The sequence below is a fragment of the Brassica napus genome, chromosome A6 (assembly GCF_020379485.1).
Source record: "Brassica napus cultivar Da-Ae chromosome A6, Da-Ae, whole genome shotgun sequence".
Lineage (NCBI taxonomy): Eukaryota > Viridiplantae > Streptophyta > Magnoliopsida > Brassicales > Brassicaceae > Brassica > Brassica napus.
Window position 1 is genome coordinate 23,079,898 of NC_063439.1, and position 22,016 is coordinate 23,101,913.

At 33.5% G+C, this 22,016-nt stretch overlaps 4 protein-coding genes across 5 annotated transcripts; 2 read left to right on the plus strand and 2 right to left on the minus strand.

The window, feature by feature from the left end:
- Nucleotides 1-1,888: 1,888 nt before the first annotated feature.
- LOC111198692 (40S ribosomal protein S24-1) lies at nt 1,889-3,123 on the minus strand. The gene is made up of 5 exons (XM_022687734.2): nt 2,886-3,123; nt 2,718-2,759; nt 2,472-2,642; nt 2,193-2,279; nt 1,889-2,095 (listed from the first exon to the last, which is right to left on the minus strand). The coding sequence occupies exons 1-5, from the start codon at nt 2,955-2,957 to the stop codon at nt 2,066-2,068; spliced, it is 402 nt and encodes a 133-aa protein (XP_022543455.1). The 5' UTR covers nt 2,958-3,123; the 3' UTR covers nt 1,889-2,065.
- A 2,083-nt stretch (nt 3,124-5,206) lies between these two features.
- LOC111203376 (probable serine/threonine-protein kinase WNK9) lies at nt 5,207-7,596 on the minus strand. Its single transcript, XM_048735208.1, has 7 exons — nt 7,348-7,596; nt 7,215-7,252; nt 6,786-7,013; nt 6,465-6,685; nt 6,211-6,368; nt 5,775-6,135; nt 5,207-5,698 (listed from the first exon to the last, which is right to left on the minus strand). The coding sequence occupies exons 1-7, from the start codon at nt 7,423-7,425 to the stop codon at nt 5,355-5,357; spliced, it is 1,428 nt and encodes a 475-aa protein (XP_048591165.1). The 5' UTR covers nt 7,426-7,596; the 3' UTR covers nt 5,207-5,354.
- Nucleotides 7,597-17,107: 9,511 nt separating this feature from the next.
- Nucleotides 17,108-18,546, plus strand: LOC106348641. 2 transcript variants are annotated; one of them, XM_013788408.3, is made up of 2 exons: nt 17,108-17,395; nt 17,491-18,546. In XM_013788408.3, exon 2 carries the CDS (start codon nt 17,536-17,538, stop codon nt 18,415-18,417), a length of 882 nt encoding a protein of 293 aa, XP_013643862.2. In that variant the 5' UTR covers nt 17,108-17,395; nt 17,491-17,535; the 3' UTR covers nt 18,418-18,546. The 2 variants fall into 2 exon arrangements, with proteins under 2 accessions (XP_013643862.2, XP_013643863.2); XM_013788409.3 differs by having other exon boundaries at nt 17,109-17,395; nt 17,481-18,546.
- A 941-nt stretch (nt 18,547-19,487) lies between these two features.
- LOC106378743 (mRNA-capping enzyme-like) lies at nt 19,488-21,597 on the plus strand. Its single transcript, XM_048735209.1, has one exon. It carries the CDS (start codon nt 19,628-19,630, stop codon nt 21,509-21,511), a length of 1,884 nt encoding a protein of 627 aa, XP_048591166.1. The 5' UTR covers nt 19,488-19,627; the 3' UTR covers nt 21,512-21,597.
- The last annotated feature ends 419 nt before the right edge of the window (nt 21,598-22,016 follow it).

Here is a 22,016-nt window from a genome sequence, read left to right on the forward strand (position 1 = left end):
GGTCAGGTCTGGTTATTGGTTGAAAAACAGAGTGACTAGGAGTGAAGAGATAAGGGAAGCTGAAGCCTTACCTTCGTTGAATGGGTTGAAAGCGGCGGCGTGGAAGCTAAAGGCTCCACCCAAGATAAAAAATTTCTTTTGGCGTGCTCTGAGTAATGCAATTTCTGCAGGGGAGATCTTGGTTAAGAGAGGAATTAAAATGGATCCATGTTGTCAGGCTTGTGGGTTTCAAGGTGAGTCGATTAACCACATTCTATTCACCTGTCCCATTGCTCGTCAGGTGTGGGCTCTTGCGAATGTACCGGTTCCAGAACATGGATTTGACTGGATATCCCATTACTCCAACTTTCACTACCTCTTTTCCTTAGAGTCCAACAAGACGACGCCACAAAAAGTGATTAATGCTATACCTTGGTTGATTTGGTTCCTTTGGAAAAATAGGAACAGTCTTTTGTTTGAAGGTAAACAATCCAATTTGATGGAGCTGATTGAAAAATCTTTTGAGGAATCTGAGTTGTGGAGTTTAGCTCAAACGCATGAACAGAGGTTGGAAGAGGTTCAAAGGAAGGAAGCATTGGAAGTGCAGAAAAAGTGGTCTACTCCTCCCAGAGGTTGGGTGAAGTGCAATATTGGTGTAGATTGGTCAAAACGTAACCAGGTGGGAGGTGGAGCTTGGGTGTTAAGAGATCATAGAGGTAAAGTATTATTACACAGCAGAAGGGCCTTTTATTTGTTAAGGAATCTCCATGAGGCCAAATTGAAAGTACTGGTATGGGCCATCGAGAGTATAGCTGATCACCATCTTGATCGAGTGATATTTGCTATAGACGATGGGGACCTGACTCAGATGATCTTAAGACCGAAGGCTTGGCCAAATTTCAAAGCAGAAATTGGGTTGATCATGGAAAGGCTGGTTAGAATAGAATGGTGGAGATTGGTGAAAGAGGTCAGGGATAACAACAGAGGAGCTTTCCTCATTGCTCAAAGTGTAACTAAAGGAGGACGTCTCAGTTCTTACGTAGCAACTGGAGGTCCAAGATGGTTGCATGAACTCTTCGAGATTGAGGAAACTCTTTCCTCTGTTTAGTTCTCTGCAGTAGGTTTTTGGAATTTTTGGGTTGGATGGATATCAGGTTTGGGTGTTTGGGTTTGTAAGGTCTTAGTCTTAACGAAGAAAATGTTATAGGTTTCAGTTGGTTTGTGCGGTGTTTAAAGGTCTGTCTCTTATGTAAATCTTTTGAAACTCTTCCTGTTTATGAATATAATCTAACAGATGACAAAAAAAAAAAACAGTGACAAAAAAAAAATCATATGAAAAAATATAATTTTTATTGCACTCGGCGATAAAGAAGATGCAACAACTGTTACAAATTACGATTTTAAAGCCAAAAGAAACAAAAATTTATCACTAGTAATGACAATTCTACTTTCCGGATAACCGGATTGGTTAGACTTTAAACCTACTTCAGAACCGCTTGAAGCATAAGCACTGTAAGTCTGTAAGCGACGGTTTATCAAATCAAACAACATTCGAGTACGGTTCAAAAAAACTCGTGGATATCTTAAAATCGTGTTTGAATCAACTTGTTGCAGGCTCACAACTACGGTGTTAATACATACATACATTATCATTTCTATACGACATATTTAAGTTGGGAGATCGCTTATGTAATATTCATATAGCTCGTCTTTCGAACGCAAGGAAGCGCTAACACTAGCAAATAAAACTATGTAATAAAAGAACACTCTCAATCACAAATGTTCACCCAGCCGCTGCTCTCTAGTGCTTCAATACTGTGATTAGAAACATTATATACGCTTCTACGGCTCTTATTACGTTAAGCTGCTGTGCCAACCAAAAGATTTTTAAGAGGAAGCAACAAGGAAGGGAGTTTTAAAATAAAAATGTATTCAGCAAAATCTTTAGCACAAGGTTTCTCTATCGCTTAAAGCATAATCCAAAACAAGATAGAACGAGTGTGACAATGAGAAGCAAATATGGGCATAAAAGAAGGGATGATGCGGAATAAAAACCCAAAATGCGCCTTGGCTCTTCAACATCTCCTCACTTCTTCTTGGGGTCACCAGCCTTGGTCTACACACACAGGTCAAAAAAAAAACAATCAAGTCAAAACAGGACCGAAACAAAAACACTTGCAAATGTAAGGTTAGAGTAAGTGTTGGCCTCTCACCTTCTTAACACCACGGATTTTCTTGGCCCTGTTCTTCCTCTCCTTAATCTGTTTCCTTGATTTCTCAATCTTGGTGTCAAGTCCATTCTATCAAACACAACGAGGATCATTAATAGTTACAGAAAATTCCAAAGATATAAGAGTCTGATATTACAACATCAAAGCCATCAGAAGTTTATTAGCAAATCAGGTAAAAAAGGAAGCACTAAGAGCATGCTAAACTAAAAAAACTAAGCTAGTACTAGAGAGGAAAGAAGACAGCTTTGAAATGGGACATACCCTGATGAGCCTGTACTTGGGCTCGAACTTCTTGGCACTCTCGACATTGTCGTAGATCAAACCAAACCCAGATGATTTTCCACCTCCAAAGTGGGTTCTGAATTTGAAAACGAAGATTGCATTTGGGTCCTTAACCTCGTACATCCTTGCCAACTTCTCCTTGAGCTCAGCCTTCACAAAACATTCCAATAAAAATTTAGAAGCTTCTCAAAGAAAGCTAGACTGTAATAAACAAAAAGATGATACCTTTGAGACATTAGCTCTTCCTGGGTGAAGAACATCAATAACCTACATTCATAAGCCACCACCACTAATCAGTACATAAGAATCTGCTGAACCTAAGATTTTCTATCTAACTATAGTTTTCATCATCATTTCATAGAGAGAGAGAGAGATGAAGGGATTGAAACTCACAAACTGCTTCCTGGAGAGAAGCCTGTTGGTCATGAACTTCCTGGTCCTGATAGTGACTGCTTTCTCCGCCATGGCTGCTGCGATTCCTCAGAGATCAGACTGAGCTCTCCGGTTGTGAAAATCGACGAGGTTTTCTCTCACGCTGCAGCCTTTGAAGAAAGAGAAGCAGCAACTGTCGGAAACCCTAGCTGCTTAAATATAGCTCTCACTTTCAGTTTTTAGGGTTTCTTTTCTTTACTGTTATTGCTTGATGGGCCAATTTATTTAGTTGAAACCCCATTGGGCCTTAAACACTACTATGCTGTCCTGTCCTCACCAGATTTTAAGAGTGATAGCCTTATTATTGGTGGTAATTATTCTTGATTTTCAATACTAATTTTATGTTTGAAGTACAAATTAATACATTATTATTAAACAATAATTTATACTAGATCTTGACCCGTGCAACCGCGCGGATTATTGGTTTTATTTATTTTTATATAAACATTTTTTTTATTTTAAATTGGTATATATTATAATATATATGTGTCTATCAGTTTTTAAAACATAATAAGTTTACGGTATATTTTTTTCATTGAATAGATTATTTCAAATTTTCACGTGTATTTGTATCTTCTTCTATATATATATTTTCGGATTATTATTTCATTATTAAAATCATAACTATATATATAAAGATTAGTAAATATTATTTTATTGTCATATCCAAAGATATTGTAACATTTCACAAATTTAGAATTTGTTTTTAAAAATTAAACTTTCGCTTCATAGATTTATATTATCAAGAAATATTTAAACATTAAGTTTTTGTTTAATTTTTAAAATAAACTATATAGTTTAGAATTTGTTTTCATTGGTTTAAGGTAGTAAAGATTAATCATTGTTAGATAATATGATTTTTGTTATTTTAAAAAAAATCTTTATAATTTTAAAAGTTAACATCAATAAATATTTAAATAATTAACATATCGAAGTATAATATTACAACATTAAAATTATATCTATTTAATTATATTATCTATAAATCTAATGAATCATCTATTGTTTAAATCTAATTATTGATAGCCCAATAAAAATGTTTAGTAGGCCCAAAATTTAAATGATAAGATTATAGATTAAATATAATATGACTTTTTAAGAATAGGTCCATTAGAATTATTTTTAAAAAAATCACACATAAATCAAGGTTGTGACTTCTATTTTAATATATAAGATATGTTTTATAAGAATTAGCGTATAAGAGCAGCTTCATCGCTGGGATGAAGAAGAAGAGTATCTCTTGTTAATACATTATTATTAAACAATTAAAATTAAGTGAGAGAAGAAACAAAGGTATCTTTGCACACAATTATTCAGAACATGTGTAAACCTCCTATTGTTTACTTACATTGGTTTTGATTTTGTTCTAATTAAAATTTAACTACTTAGGAAAATTACAGTAAAATAATAATATTCTATTAGGCTGATATTCAAATTCAGATGCTAAGCGATGGTTAACACTACATTGAAGTATTTTATAATGATGAGAAATTTTGTATAAGTTTTCACATTAGTTAAATATGCGCATAACTGATACATCATATTTCGAAGACTTAAATATCAAAATTTTGTGATGTATTAACATTAGTGAAGTATTAATAAAACCACTTAATTAAATGAACTTCTAAAAAAAAAAAATTTGTTAATGATAAATCAAAAATGTCTTTTTGTTTCTTTTTCAAGGTTGAGAATCAAAGACAATCACCGGCTTAATGAGCTATAGTTAAATAACGGGCAATTGTCAATAATAGCACTTTTTGAAGTTTATGTCTCAAAAATAGCATTAAAAGGAAAAAGTCGCAAAAATGACATTCATTAAAGGGCAAAATATCTCTAATACCCTTGGTTTAAAATTAAATAAACAAACAAAAATAAATAAAAATAAATAAAAATAAAAATAAATAATAAAAAAATTAAAAAAAAAAAAGAAATTTTTTTTATAGTTTCAGATTATATGTTTTCAGATTCGAAATTTTTATAATTTTTTTTTTGAAATTTTTTATAATTTTTTTTTTTGAAATTTTCTTTTTATAATTTAAAGATACTTTTTGAAACTGTTTTTAAAATTTTTATTTTTATTTTAGTATTTATTTTTTATAAAATTTTAAACCCTAATTCCTAAACCCCACCCCTTAACTCTAAACCCTAAGGTTTGGATTAATTAACCCAAGGGGTATAATTGTATATTTACCTCTTTACTGAAACCTATTTTTGTGACTTTGAGCCTTGAGTGCTACTTTGGGAACATAAACTTGATTTGGTGCTATTTTAGTCTTTTTCTCTAAAATAATTACTGTGATATTTTTGGTATGTGAACATTACTGTAAATAATTTACACATATTAACAAAAGAGAGCGAAAATGTCATTTTTCCATTGGAGTAAAGCTTTCCCAAGGCTCGTTATTCCCTCAGGAACAACATATATAGTAGTTAGTCACTTGACCTACAAGAAAACACCTCTTCTTCATCAGAGTTGTTCACTCCCGAAGTGATCTCCTCAAACCGTCCATGCTTCTCTCCACAGATGTTTCTACAACACTGTCTCACGTTGAAGTCTATAGCTGAGCGGTTCGATGCGCAGTTACAAAAGCTGCTCTCAAACCCTAGGCCTGATCTCCAATCAGGAACCAGAGAAGCAATCTCTCCATCGATCATGTTAGCTATCTTCGTCACATCACGGTCGTCCATCTCCAGCTCTTCCACCATCTCTCTTGCAACGCTAATTGCTGTGTCGCTTTCGATGTCAAACGGGAAGTATATGTTCCTCACAAGCCCTGCAATGAGAGGAAACTGTTTATGGTCTGAAACATGGAACTTCTAGGACCAAAAAAAGGTTGTCTGGTCACAAACCTTCCTTGTCGGCGATTCTGAGTCTCAGGAACAGTCCATCACCATTGTCTCTTCTCTTACCTTTTATGCTTATGTGGACATTGTCAAACTTGTTATCATGCTCTTCTGCTTCTTCATGATCATCATCGTTTTGAAACTCAAAGATCTCAATTCCGTGTGACTCAATCATCTCATCTCCATTGTAAGTCCATTGGCTTTGATCATTGTCGCTGTAGTAATTGCTTGGGTAGTCTATACAAAGAAACTGGTCGTCTAGTAGTTCACGAGCTGAGAGCCTAAGGGATGCACTGGCTAAGCACTTCTCTATAAAGCCTCTAACCTCACTGTCCTTCACTTTGTCTAATGAATCTGGTTTCTTGCCCTGAGAAACATAACTCAACAGTCTTAAAAACCCAAAACAAAAGCTTGTAATAGAAGAAGCTTTGATGATTCTCACCGATATAACTCTCTTGTAGATCTGAGCAGGGTGAGTACACTCACTGTAAGGGTAATCAAACGTTACCATTTCTAAAACGCACATCCCAAACGAGTAAATATCGACTAGTTCGTTATATTCTTCTGCATAGACTTCGGGAGCCATGAACTCTGGTGTCCCTAAGAGGCCAAGAAAATAAAAAAATTGAGCATCACTGTCTAGTTATGAACTCAGGAAACCAAAACCAAAACCAGTTATAAAATTTTTGAGCATACCAACACAGTGAGCAGCGTGCGAGTGTTGTAACATAGCAGCAAGACCAAGATCACCAATCTTGACTTCTCCTTGGTTCCCATTAACGAAAATGTTATCACACTTGAGATCTCTGTGGATCACAGGAGGGTCATGTGTATGAAGATAGTCTAAGCCTCTTAAGATCTGTCTACACCAATGCTTCACTGCTCTTATGTTCACTCTCTTGTGCTTTAGCCTATACCTGTTATTCACCAGTAACAACATCTTTAATTATACATGTTTATGATTAAAGTAATCAAGAGAAAACAACTTTAGATATGAGATAGGAAGATGAAGCTTACTGTCTCAGGGTACCAGAAGTGAACATTTCAGTGATAAAGTTAATGTTTCGATTATCGGTATCGACCCAAGAAGTGTAGAACTTCATGATGCTCTTGTGTTTCAGTGTTTTGAGGAGATGGATCTCACAGTATAGCCTCTCCAGCTCCTGAGGACTCTGCAAAAAGTCATAGAGCTTTACTTGGTTCCATGCTACTTCTATACCCTCATATTCATCAAATCCTCTGTAACTGCAAATCCAAATAATAGAACCATAAATTTGGTTTTATCTATTTCAGAATCACTAAAGCCAAATAACAGAACCATAGATCAAGATGCCTTTGGTTTTTGCAGAAACTAAAGTTGTTTAAGCCAACAGGCAAAGTATGTTATGTTCCTATATTGTGTAAAATAGGAACAAGATTTTAAGATAAGAGAGATTGGATTCTTACACGGTCTTTGAAGATCCTTTGCCAAGAACTTCATTGTACTGCAACAACAAGAACACACTAAAACCTTTAAACAAAAGAAAACAAAAAAAATCAAATTTATGGATATTGAGAGATCAGAGATAGAGAAATATACTCTTCCATATCTTCCAGAAGGATCAACTTCAACAAACTCAGAGTCATCTGATTCAAGATGGCTGATGTTGTTCATCATTTCCTAAGCAGGGAATCAAAAAGAGCAATACATAAATAGAAAATATAAAGAAAATCCTAGAAAAAGAAAGAGAAATACATATAGTTATGTGTTTTTATTTGGTTGGTTTTGTGTTTTTTTTCGTGTAGCCTTTTTATTGGCATCATCTCTGTACCTCTACCATAATAAGTTAATCAAATAAACATTAAACTCGTGTAAATGAGGAGAGAGGTTCGTTTGAGCTTTGCTGGAAGACAAAATAAAATTAGATTCTTTTTCCTTCTTTTCTTTGCCTTCTTTATTTTGCTTTATATGTGTACTTTTGCTTCAGTTGTTCTTACATAGAATTATAGAAACATAACTATCTCACAAAAAAAACTATCTCAAGAAAACTGTAGGCAAAGGCAAAGGCAAATGCAGTTGCGAGACGCACTGGGCGTGGTCCAAAGGAGTAAACAAATGCTTCATCTTTTTTCTTTCTTTTTCTTTCTCAACGAAAAAAAGTTAGGTTGAACTACATTTTCTACCCATCTTTATATCCATAATACATTTTTCCTAAGATATCTACTCATCTTTATGTCAAAGAAGATATATGAAAGAAATAGTTTAGTATTTTACAAATAATGACGTTTTGACACTTTCTTCCTTTTTTTCATTAAAATTGTCATTTTAGAATTCAAAACAGTTATTTTTTTACTATTAATTACAAAATATTTTGATTTTATAAATAGCTTTATTTATCCAAAAATCATTGGTTGAACAAATGTAATAACTAAAGTTATGAATCAATTTTAATCATTTTTTTAATTTGTGTTAAAATAACACTTTTAAATAGAAAGAATATTATTTTTATTATTAAATACATTTTTATGTTAGTGTGTGTATTGTTATCATGTAATTTAGACCATTTATAATTGATTATTTTATTTTTTCTTCAGAATATAGTAACTTTGTAAAGGAGTTGAGCTATACTTCAATGACATTCTCTTTTAGAATAAAAAGGTGATAAAAATATAAATTAATTATTTTATTTATGGAAAAAATCTATATTATAAAGTGAAAAATAGAGTAGAACTATGAAATTTTTACTTCAAATTATATTTTATAGTGAAAAATAGAATGGGGTTGAGATGTTGTTAAAGCTGTATAAATTGTATAATGCTTGTTATAGATTAAAATAGACATGGTTTAATTTTAATAAAAATGATAGTATGACGTTTCAACAAAAAACTTATAACGTCATTGTAATTAATGGACTTTCAGTAACATTAATAAAACAAAACAACATACTCCATTAAAATATTTATTGAATATAAGCCTAAATGTTTGAATGATTGTACAAGTATATTAACGGGAATTCTCTGATATTATAGTTGGCGATGGAGATAAATGACATTATGTTTGAGGCGGCCGATGGCAGTTATTGATCTTGGACCAAGTTCATGAGGTTTCCCAGTGGCTTTTGGCTGGAAGATAACATGATGCTTCTTTCTGTCTTTGGTGTGTATAGTTTTCTAAAACTATGATTGTGTTTTCAAAGCCGAAGATGAAAACATTTCCGTTTTAAATTGGGATAAATGAGTCATTAGCTTAATATGTAATAGAGAGAGGAACGCGTGTATTGAGTATTTTTCAAAGAAAATCAGAATTTAAGAAGAGCCTAGAGTTTTTGAAGGCAAACCGACAGTTAAAAGTTTGATAAACATGTTTTTCAAAAATATCCGGTACATTTAGAACGATAGAAAACATCAATATTTCTGAGTTAAGATGTCAGCACAAATTTAGAATGGTTTAAATATATTTTTGACAAAAAAGAATTTGGTATATGCTATCTTGTTTAGTTATCCAAATCAATATATGAAATAGTTGTAAGTTTGATTGCTAGACTTCGAAACTATAGTCATGGTTGTATCATACTACTTGACTAACTTTTTTTCGCAGTTGACTAACTTCAACATTAACAATCATGGAATGTCATCAAAGAACAATAATGTTCACATGATAAAAGTCTTTATTTAAAAGATGTATTTATTTTTGAAATGTTGTATAGCAAACTGAAATTTGTAAACCATATCCAGCTAATTTTTTTTATAAGAAGTTTAAAACATAACATGCGAGTACCGTCCAATCCATTATCCCCTCGAAGACATTAAAATAACGTCTCAGAAAGTTTTTGTTTAGATATAATTACGATTACCTTTTAATGAATGAGATAGTGTGAATCACGTCGATTAACACGCTGTTCAACTACTACGAAATATTTCTGTAAATTGTTTATATAATTTCATTCTTTCCAATGCTAAACTTTGTCGTAAATGATAACGTTGATACGATTAAGATAAGCACCGAGATGAAAAAGACACTTTAGACTTTACAGCTAACGATAAATTAAAAAAAAAAACTTATTTATTTTGATAGTACAAAATAATTAAATTCATATTTATTTGGTCTTTGTTGTGGTTGTCTGTGTACGGAAATATAAGTAGTCAAATTATGAAATCCTAAAAGCAATCTCACCACCAACCCTGCTTGTTGTTTTTTAGACCAGTTATGGTTTATATTAATCGTCACGGTTACATTAAATATGAAAATGGTAAAGACTGAACTCAAATATACAATATCATAGATTATCAACAAAAAAATACTTCCTTTGTTTCACAAAAATATATTTTTAGCATTTTCACGTATATTAAAAAATATTAAATTATTATGATAAATATATTGTTTTCATAATTTTTTCAAATTTTAATAATTTTTAACCAATAGTAATTCAATAAAATTAATTAATTTTTTTGAAGTTTAAATTTTTTTAAAAACACAAAATATCTATCTTTATGAAACAATTTTTTTTAAAAAAATATCTATTTTTTAAACGGAGAGAGTATACAATATCATATATAATCTCATATCCTTCAATTTTCAAGGACGTCCAATATCATATACATCGACAAGGCCATTGCATAAAAGACAATTAATGTAGAACATGATGCAAAGTACTAAGAGCATCTCCAAAACTAAACTCTATTTTGAAGTTTTCAAAACTTTAGATTTAAAGTTTAAAGGTGTTTTTCTCCAAAAGCAAAACTTCAAACTCAAATTTAAAACTATTTATATTTTATAATATAGTCCTTATATTTGTCATAACTAATTTCAATTCATAAAACTTTTGTAAATAACTAGTGCATATATAAACATATTACAACAATATTAATTAATAAAATAGTCTATTGAAATATAAAATTTAAATAAAAACAACTTAATTAATATTAAACTTCAAACAAAATACTTTGTTCCATAAAATGATTTTTGTAATGCATATATGATATATTAGTACATTTCGAAGTCAAAATGGCTCTCCTCATTTTTACTTTGTAGATTACGAGCTAAACTTGTTAAAATCGGGTGATATTGATATTTGTAAATACATTAGATCGGAACAAGAAAATAAAAAAAAAACATAAAATATTACTAAAAGACTAATTTATTTTCGAATAATAGTAATACTCGTGAATATATATATTCGATATGAATAAGAAAAAATTATACGGAGAAGACATCAAAAACAACAATAGCAACCATCTTCAGTTACACAAAAAACTTTGGACAATATTTAAAAATTTTGAAGGTTCCGGATCAAACTTACCTAACTATTAGTGTTGTTGTAAAATTTAAATTTGTGTAATAGTTATGTCTTCATGTAATTTTTTAAAATCTTTTTTGTTAAGTTTCTTTTGTATATTATTGTTGTTTAAATCTAATTTAAAATATTTTAAATCTTATTTTAAAGTTTTATTTAATTTTATGTGTAAAATTTAAAATTTGTAAACAAAGTTTTAAATATTTATGAGATATTATTTTTTTATTTTTTTAAGGATTAGAAAAATAAAAAATAAAATATTTATGAATCATAAAAGTGATGTATGATTGTAGGGACTAAAATGCAAATAAAAATGTGAAACTTCAAATTTGAAGTTTTGAAGAGTGAAACTCTATATTTGAAGTTTCACTACTTAAAACTTCAAATTTGAAGTTTTGAAGTTTCTTTTTAGAGAACAAAAAACTTCATATTTGAAGTTATATAGTGTCTTTTGGAGATGTTATACCGAGAGCTAGTAAGTCCTTTGAAAAAAATGTGGATCGCTGCCCAAATGTGAGTCTTCTTTCTTTCACATAAAGTCATAAATATAGAGAGATGCACATCGACTTCTAATGAACCAACTTGGCCTCGGATATTGATGATAAAATATATGGGCCTAAAAGCGTTGCATTTGTTATACAATGAGCTAACTATACTGGAGTTAAGTAACCAGCACCTTCAATATATTTGTGATAAAAGATTCATATATTGGACATATCCAACACAGTAAACTAAATACTTTTTTTTCCATCTGAATATTTCATTAACCAAGGAACAGTACATACAAGAGTACAACATAGACCACCACAAGACTGGAATCTATTATCCACCACCATACTTTGAGCAATAAGGCAGACACCCCTATTGGCAGCAAAAAAATTAAAAACTACCTGCCACTCCAAAAAAAATGCCAAAAAAGTATGATCTACCACTTCGAACTTGTAGGAATGCCAAGCCTTTGGTCTATAAATAGCATTCACAAATACCCTTCATTCAAAAGCGAAGTGAACTTTCAAACACTTATGGCTTACCATACTTTCCATCGACCACATTACACTTAAAAAATAAACCTCGTCCTTTGACCCTACTGATCCAAAAAAATGCCGACTATGAAGAAGAACCACACCATTCAAATCAAGTACAGAGAGAAACATTTTGTGACATATGTTGTTTGCCGAATTGAGGATAGATGCATGCGTGTGGCCCTTCACACGAACGGTTTTCTCAACACCAAACTATATCACACCAAGCAAAAGACAATTTTGACTAAACCTTTCATTAATTAAATGGAAAAACATTGTTGTAATCAGGAAAAAAAACTTATCCTTATTTCTGGATTTGGAGGAAATAGCTCTTGTGGAATTGTATTTACTGACAAACATTGAAGAATTAGCGGTGAGACAAGATGGATGATTTATGCTAATTCCAGTGACTTTCAATGATCATGTGATTATTCAGTCACTACGTATTTTAGGGGATAATACAATGAACTACTGTCGACACAAAGAAAAATCTCTTTTGACTACTTTTTTTCTTGGGGGGGGGGGGGGGGGGGGGGGGGGGGGGGGGGGGGGTTCTGAATCTGCATTCGTGGTGACCAAGAAAGAACGATGCATGTATGTTACAATTAAGAAGCAGTGACCCTTTCGTGGGTAAAACATCAACTACATATATTTTTACCGATTCATCTATTTGTAAACATGTGTGTCGACACTACTACATCATAAAGAAATACCACAATAAACTTGAAAGCTATAACTTTTTGTATTGAATAAGCAATAAGATCATTGCTCATCAATGGATGTTTTGGTCAACATGCATCATGCACGTTTGGATCTGGTAGATAGCATATTAGTATAAATTTGTTCAGAAAAACCATAGAATTAGTATAAATCACTAAACTAAATCAGATCTATATAAAAGAATCATGTATATTTGTCTTACTCGTTAATTTTTAATGAAAACTAATCTTCACTAATAATAAAATCGAATCATTCGGTGTAGGCCATTTATCGGTCCGCATACTTTCTAGAAGCGATATGCTTCCCATGTAGAAAATATTGGTTATCAAATCAGGTCGATTTGTCAATCTGAAACATAAATGATAAGAGAATGTTGGTAATAAAGGATCAATGTGCGGCAGTGGTCTCAACCCGCATAGCTTTCCTGAAATAGTATTTTTTGAAGCTCTGAAGTATTGGTCAATAGCATATATGACATTGTCCGAAACTTTTTATCTTATTCTGAACAATGCTTTGACTTCTCAGATATATTAACGGCTCTTTCATATTCAAACTAGCAATAGATTAGGGAAGAAAAACTAATGAACAAAATAAACATGCCTTCAGTTATCCCAAAGAAACGGCGTTTACACGCAAAGTGGGTGGGGTGAGAGGTGGATGGATGGCTAAATATATAAATCAATAAAGCAAATGAAATCACAATAAAATCAGATCCCTATAACAATAGAGTACTACTTTTACTACAAAACTGGGACCTTCAAGTTCACGTTAATGTCGGTCGATCGGTTGAAAAGCATTATTGACTACGAAATTACGCACATACAAGCCTACAAGTTTATCACAGATGCAAATTTGACGTGGCATATGTCAAGATTGGGCTGTCTAGGTTTTCACGGAAACCGTCATGAAATCCTGTGCCTACATCTTATGCACCATTGAAACTATGTTCATTAGTAATCACTAATCATTAGTATTAAATTATTATAGACTAGTATAGCTTTGGTAAAAAAAAAGGTAAAAAATGTAGCTACGAATTTTTGTTGGTAGATTATTTTATTGAAGATATGTTAGTAGCATATATAATTTCCTATGAAAACAATATTTTTAAATTACAAAGTTATTATGTTCAGAAAATACTACAGTTTACGCCTGGATACATATAATTCAGTCTTTCATAATTGGTATAAATGCTTTATTGTTTCAGTCACCTACAAATATTTTCAAATTTTAAATGATAGACACTTTTATTTTACTGTTATTCATGTGCACCTACATCATACATGTAAAAGGAATAAAGAACAACGGTATTCAAGAAAAAGGCCCCTAAAGTCCAAAAATGATGGGCCCAAATTTGGGTTGTAACGCATGACAACTACTCATGGACAAGTACACGTGAATGCCATTTTCTTCCATACGTATGCAAACAAAATTATTTTTCCGCAAAAAGTATTCTTAACTTATAACTTTCTTAGAGCCGTTTGATGAAAAGAAAACTTATTACTTTCTTAGACATTTTAATATAAAAAAATTCGGAGAGAAAAATCAATAATAACCACCAAAAATATGTATTTCTCCTTTTAGTTATATATTTTTGTTCATTTTCAAAATTAATGGATTTGGATCTATCGACATAGACATGGCAATTCAGACAAACAATATAGTTTTGGAGCTTTTGTAATTAAAACACAATATTTAAAATCGAAACTACAGTATTAAACTATTCACCATACAATCTCCGGAGTCCGGATCCAACCAAACACCATTGCTTTTTATTAGAATATTAACAAAAACAGCTAGAGGGGGAAAAAGAGACTAGATTTAGAGAGAGATAATGGTTGTAATGATGATGATGAAGCTGGCAATTTCTGAGATTTTAAATGGTATTTATTCCATTTTATAATTCTCCATAAATATTAAATATAGCAATTGCTTCGAGATTTTCCTTATTTTCGTGTAATGATAACACTCTTGTGGCCGACGCATAAATATTTGGGCGAACAAAAGCACAGCATTCTGGACCGTAATGATCCATGGATAATACTACCCCCCTCTCACAAAGATATAGTAGTATAGCATTTTCAGGCATATTAAAAACACATTAAATTATTATAATAAATATATTATTTTCTGTAATTTTTAATATTTTTTCTATTCTTAAAAGTAGGAAGTTTTACAGAATTTTGATGTTCACAAAAATGATGTTTTCACTTTTATGTAACTTTTACTTTATTAAAATTGTATATCCAATCATATTTTGATAATTTATTGTGTAATTGGTTGAATACTATTAATTTATAGTTTTAATGATACTTTCTAGACAAAAAATAATTTTTTTAATATATGTGTTTCTACCTAAACATCTTCTATTTAGGAACAAATGGAGTATCTTTGAACTAATAGTAATTTAATAAAATCAATTAATTTTTTTAAAAATTTACATTTTTTTCATAGAAACACACAAAATATCTAGCTTTGTGAAACATTTTTTTTTTGTAAAACATCTATCTTTTTAAAACGGAGAGAGTACTACTAATCTATGTTGTATGAAAACTTGGTTAAAAGTCCATCTCACGTTTCAGAAACGTTTCCGAATCGAAAACTCTTAAAAACTCGTATAAACGCATTAGAAATCCGGTTCTTAAAAATCTCAGCTTAGAATCTTAATGAAAACTTGTGTTTCTATTTTATAAACTTGCAATTCTATTTTGGAAATGCTTAAAAAACTCTTTGTTTTATTTTAGAACAAATTTTATAGATAATTAATAAATATAAGGATTAGTTTGTTATTTTGATAAGTTAAGAGACCTAATTAATGTTATACCCATTTAGTTAAACTTAAAATCGTGTAAAAAATCACGTTAAGGAGGAAGTTAAAATATTTAAATACTGGATTTTTATTATTTTGATTTTCAATATGATTTTGATATTTGATAATTAATGACTTATTTTATTTTTATATAATTAAATATAGTGACTATTTATTTATTTGTATTTTGAAATATACTAAACATAATAAAATAAATGCAAATATTAATATATATATATATATATATATATGCATATATATTTATAGACTTTTCTACAATGTTTCCAAAACAAACAAAAAAAATCAAAAATCATGTTTTTACATTTCTAAATTTTTCGTTTCCGTTTCTGTTTCCATCGAACCTAGCTACTAATATTGTTTTCCTATGGACACCATTTACTATGTACGTAGCACAGAAGATCAAAACACTGGAAGATGGTAATGTTGTCCTTATTTTAAAAAGAATGATGCGTAAGTCTTAAAAATGCAACATCGCCAAATTAGAACCACTAAACCTTTTTTCTTATATAGAAATTCAAATTATAGGCCCAAAACTATACTTCATTACAATTTTTTTTCAAAAACAAAATAATAATTTAAGGCGTCGGATACTTATATTTACAGAAGTCGTGCTTGCATTTTTGAATATTCGATGGACCCGTTTCAATCTTCAAATTATTAAATACTGTATATAGTTGGATTTTAAGGGGTGAAATTATCATGGGAAAACTAACCTACAAAGTTCAAAGACTTGATTGTCTTGGGATAACTATTCAAACTTTCATGTTTTTTTTTTTGAATGAACAAACTTTCATGTTTTCACAGAAGTAATTTTGCAAGGAAGAAAAAACATCCATGGAGGAGATGGTCGAAGAAAACTAAGCATTATGTTTCGAGTTTTTTTCTTTTAATATATACATACCGTTTAAAATATTTTTGCATATACAAATCGACCATTGTGGTTTTTGGCTAATGAAAATGTAATTTGTTAAAAGTAATTAACATGTTTTTATTCTTTTATACTTTATAAGTATGTAAATCTTCATGTTGCTTTAACTTATATATATGGTAAGTTCGTGAATTATATCTGAACATGTCAGAAAACATTGCAAACTGCAAACACTACACATTTGTCTATAGCTTTGACTTTATAATTTCAAACATTAATTTGATGTTGGATCTCGAACATTTTTTTTTTTCAACACAAGGATCTCGAACTTGAACGTCCATATATTCCATACATTCACTAAATATATTCAAAGAGAACAGATCTTGAAAACAAAATGTTTGGCAAAACAGAAGCCAAAATTTTCAAAGTTACAATTAAAGGTGGAGATCTCTTCGTCAAAAGACAATCCATGAGCTTTGAAAGATACGTGAACCCAAATTGCTTAACAAAATAATTCATACAAAATTAAAAGTTCATTTTTTCTGGTAAAATAAAAGTTCAATTTTTCAATGTATGCGACTCAAGTCTAGTTAGTTTTTTTTTTTGAAACACAGTTAGGTTCCTAGTTTTAAACATGGTAATAATAATAATCCTGAGAGTGAAAGGAGTCTCCTTTTTGTCTCTATCTGTCTCCAAATTTGAGTTTTTATCGAGAGTAACACACACGTCTCCTCCCTTTACTTCGGCGATTTGCTACCTCCCCTCTCTCTCTCTCTCCTTCCTCACTCTCCGGCTTTATCAAATTCTCTTTCCTCGGAGACACCGGATCCGATCGACCAGACTCTTAAACTTATAACCCATCATGAGGATTCTTCTGCAGTTTCTCCATCTTTAAACTGATTCACAGCTCTCTCCAGGTAAAAAAAGATTCGATTTTTTCATCTGGGTTTCATCTTCTCAACGTAAAGCTTCCGTCATTGTCTTAAGATTCAAAGTCTTTAGCTTTACGCAGTTTGGCCACCAAGTGTTCGTTGAAATTCCTCAGAGAGAGAGAGAGATGAAGGATTTTCCTTCTTGCTTCGGTGAAAACGGCGTTCAAGTCGCGGACTCGTCGTCTTCAAACTCCGGCAAAAACGCTCAGAATCTCGTCGCTTGCATCTACCAGTGCCGTATCCGAGGAAGGAGCTGCTTGATCACTGTGACATGGGCCAAGAGTCTGATGGGCCAGAGCGTTACCGTTGGTGTTGATGACTCTTGTAACAACCAGAGTCTCTGTAAAGTCGAGATTAAGCCCTGGCTGTTCACCAAACGCAAAGGGTCCAAAAGCTTAGAGGCGTATTCTTGTAAGATCGATGTTTTTTGGGATCTATCGTCAGCGAAGTTCGGATCAGGGCCTGAAGCTTTGGGAGGGTTCTATGTAAGTGTTGTTGTGGACAAAGAGATGGTTCTGCTTCTTGGCGATATGAGAAAAGAAGCTTTCAAGAAGACAAACGCCTCGCCTTCGTCGTCTCTAGGTGCGGTGTTCGTCGCCAAGAAAGAGCATGTCTTTGGTAAGAGAGCGTTTGCCACAAAAGCTCAGCTTTGCGCTGATGGGAAAATCCATGATGTTGTGATTGAGTGTGACACGAGTGTGACTGATCCTTGTCTCGTTGTTCGCGTGGATGGGAAGACGTTGTTGCAGGTGAAGCGGCTTAAGTGGAAGTTTCGTGGCAACGATACGATAGTTGTGAATAGAATGGCTGTGGAGGTTCTGTGGGATGTTCATAGTTGGCTCTTTGGGATGCCTTCGGCGGGAAACGCAGTGTTTATGTTCAGGACTTGTCAATCTTATTCGGAGAAGAGCTTGTCTTTCTCACAGGATGTCATGGCAACAACAACAAACTCCAAGTCTCAAAGTTTTGGTTTTTCTTTGATTCTGTATGCTTGGAAGAACGAGTAGAGAAAGAGAGTTTTTTACTGGGTACTAACAAAAAAACCTTTAAAGCGTCTGTTGATTCCTTATCGACATTTGTTATTTATAGCATGATTAATGAGTTGATTTGTGCAAAATATAATATTCATTACACAATGCTGGAACCTGATCAGTCTTGAAGAATGCCATCTCTGTATACATTAGTTACTTATGTCCTATAGAATCTGTTATGCCTTGCAGTCTTTCTTCATGTTATTATCTGGTGTTTCTTTGCTTATTTTCCATGCTTTTTGATTTGTAGGTTGTTAAATTTTAGATGGTTAGGACTTTTGCTTACCTTCTTTCTTATAACAGATGGCCTCAGAGATTGTACAAAGATTCCTAAATTGTGAATTAATAAGCCAGATGGTTCTTAGCTTTCACATTGAGAGAGACTATGTTCAGTGTTCATTCAAACTCAGAAAGTACAAAAGAAAAATGCCATTATTGTCTCAGCTTTTAACTTAGCTATTTTAAAACATGAATTACTTGTCTAAAGTTTTTTTTATTTTCATTTTTGGTTCTTGACCATATGTAATCAGTTTGATGTAAGCCTGAGAAAATGAGAATTGCCATTTGTAGAAAATCACAGGAAAATCATGTCTTCGTCAGAGAGATTCTACATATAAAGAAACTTCAAAAGATTTGTGTTGTCAGTGTCACAGAAACTTTATGTGGAGAGCAAGCAAGCAGGCAGCTTTTATATATGTCAAATTCAAACTGCACTCAGTTTAGCAGAGAATCTCTGCAACTGCCTGCCGTTTAATGTCCTCTTGTCATTTATTTGGTCAGCAGCAGAAGAAGTTTACCATGAAAAAAAGAGTCAAAAGTGAGAGGAAGAGTGTCTCTTTTGTATTACTGCAACATTCTTTTGTGACATCATCACATGTTTAAACATGTCATGTGGTCCCCACCCAAACACGAATCTTTAACCTTCCCCTCTATAGCTAAACGGGCTTAACAATATAAGCCCAGGTCCATCGACCCTAAGACTAGTACGCGTCTATAAATACAAGACGACCCCTCCCCTTCCAATCTATTCTTCAGAATCGCGACTCGGCGAGTTAGGGTTCTCGAATCGCAACTTCAACCACCTTCACGTTCAAGGTTTATCAGACAGATTCAGAAGAAGATGGGATCGGAAAATTAAAATTAAAGACAGAGATCTCATGTCTTGGTCTTATTCCTTTAGAGAAGAATGATTACTACGATGCACTCAGAAGAATCAGGAAGAAGTAGTTACTTGCCCCGCAAGCGACATCTCGATAACCCTTCTGAAGAACAGAGCAAAAGATCAAGACTTTACCCTCGCGATCAACACCCAAACACAAACTTCATCCCTCACGGTTGGTTAGACTGTCCACGTTTCGGCCACGAGATCGGCCCCATCATCCCATCAAAAGTCCCACTCAGCGAATCTTACAACGACCACCTCCCTCCCGACAAAAGATACACTTTCAAACAGCTGCTAACCAACAACAAAAGGAACAAGCTCGGTCTCGTGATTGATCTCACCAACACAACTCGTTACTATAACCCTAGCACAGACCTTAGAAGGGAAGGGATCGAGTACGTCAAGATTCGCTGCAGCGGTCGTGACTCTGTCCCTGATAACGTCTCCGTAAACACATTCGTCCACGAGGTGAATCAGTTCGAGAGACGTAACTTCTCGAAAAAGTCTATTCTCGTTCACTGTACGCATGGTCATAACCGCACAGGGTTCATGGTTGTTCATTACCTTATGAGGTCTAGTCCCTTGATGAGCGTTACACAGGCTCTTAAAACGTTTAACGACGCTCGTCCCCCAGGGATATATAAAGCGGATTACATCGACGCTCTTTACAGTTTCTATCACGAAACAAAGCCTGAGAGTGCTGTTTGCCCACAGACTCCTGAGTGGAAGAGGTCTGAAGAAAACGAGTCTTTATCTGTATCATTATCATCACTGTGTGTCCCTTTTGTGATCAAGAAGATGTCAAACGACGACGTTTTGGGGGATGAGATAACTTACGGTCAAGAGAAGTGTTACCAGGAGTTTTGTTACGAGATGATGAATGTTAAGATAGAAGGGAGATCGTCGTCTCTGCAGTTTCCCGGCTCGCATCCTGTGTCTTTAGACAGGGAAGGGTTTCAGCTCTTGAGGCGGAGGTACTACTACGCCACGTGGAAAGCAGACGGGACGCGTTACATGATGCTATTGACTAGAGAAGGATGTTATTTAATAGACAGGAAGTTTAGATTCAGAAGAGTGCAGATGCGTTTCCCTTGCAAGCCTCACGAGGCTAGAGTGCATGACTACACTCTGCTCGATGGAGAGATGGTTGTGGATAACTTCCTTGACGGGCAAGGAAAGCCTTGCCAGGCGAGGAGGTACCTCGTCTACGACATGGTAGCAGTCAACGGGGTATCAGTATCTGACCGTCCTTTCAGTGAGAGATGGAGCGTTATCGATAGAGAAGTGATCAGACCACGTAACGACGAGAAGAAAGTTACAAAAGGTTACAGATACGAGATGGAGCCGTTTGGTGTACGTTTAAAAGCCTTTTGCTTACTCTCTTCCGTGGAGAAGAAGGTGTTCAACGAGCTGATACCTTCGCTCTCACACGACTCCGACGGGATCATACTCCAAGGGTGGGACGAGCCTTACGTCTACCAGAGGAACCAAGGCTTGCTCAAGTGGAAGTTTCTAGACACCATCGACTTTTTGTTCGAGGTGGGGAGAGACGGGCGTTACATGCTGTTCTTGTGTGAAAACGGGAGGAACAAGCTTATGGAGGGGCACGCTGTTGAGTTTAGAGGTGACGGTTGGGAGGAACCGGGGAGTTATAGTGGGAAGCTTTTGGAGTGTTTTTGGGATAAGGAGGATAAGGTTTGGGTGCCTATGAGGGTTAGAGTTGATAAGTCTCAGCCGAATGGTATGGGAACTTTTCGTGGGGTGATGAAATCTATTAATGATGGTATAACTAAGGAGGTGTTGTTGGAGGAGATTAAAGAGATTGTTAGGCTTCCTATGTACGTTGAGCGTATTCGTATGGATACTCTAGCTGCGGAACGTCGCAGGCATGGGAACCGCAGGGGCTGATGAATGAAGTTTAATCGTCTGTTTAGGAGTATTTGTTGAACTATTGTAATCTACCGTCCAAAAGTAACAAACACTACACATTCTTATTTTGGTTCTCTATTATTTGGATTTTTGAAAACAAATAAAATATAAGCCAGTATCGTAGCGTCTTGGAGGAAAAAAAAGGTCATCTCATTTCTAAATACTAAAGTTTGGAGGAAAGATAAGGTCATCTCATTTTAAGTTGTACTTACAAAACTTTACACTTAAAGCAAACTAGATGAGCTTGATGGCTTACTTGGTGAAGCGGATTATCTTCCAAAAGGTTTGAATATATATGCTTATTCAGCCTCTCCCCATAATCCCTTAGATTCAAGCAGCAACGCCTGTAGGCTCCCTGAGATTCATTTCCCATTATGTGTCTTAGCCATCAATCTAATTGCATAAACTAGTAAGAACACAACTGGTTTAGTATAATCTAATGAGCATAAAAAATGGCCTTTTCATCAATTTTAGTTCGGTTTAC

Coding starts and splice junctions, on each gene's coding strand:
- LOC111203376 (XM_048735208.1), bottom strand. CDS start 7,425: ATGATGAACAACATCAGCCATCTTGAATCAGATGACTCTGAGTTTGTT. Junction 7,014..7,214: donor AAAGGATCTTCAAAGACCGT/GTAAGAATCCAA, acceptor TTGGATTTGCAG/TTACAGAGGATTTGATGAAT. Junction 6,136..6,210: donor TCTACAAGAGAGTTATATCG/GTGAGAATCATC, acceptor TATGTTTCTCAG/GGCAAGAAACCAGATTCATT.
- LOC106348641 (XM_013788408.3), top strand. CDS start 17,536: ATGAAGGATTTTCCTTCTTGCTTCGGTGAAAACGGCGTTCAAGTCGCG.
- LOC111198692 (XM_022687734.2), bottom strand. CDS start 2,957: ATGGCGGAGAAAGCAGTCACTATCAGGACCAGGAAGTTCATGACCAAC. Junction 2,280..2,471: donor CCAAGTACAGGCTCATCAGG/GTATGTCCCATT, acceptor TGTGTTTGATAG/AATGGACTTGACACCAAGAT. Junction 2,096..2,192: donor AAATCCGTGGTGTTAAGAAG/GTGAGAGGCCAA, acceptor CTGTGTGTGTAG/ACCAAGGCTGGTGACCCCAA.
- LOC106378743 (XM_048735209.1), top strand. CDS start 19,628: ATGATTACTACGATGCACTCAGAAGAATCAGGAAGAAGTAGTTACTTG.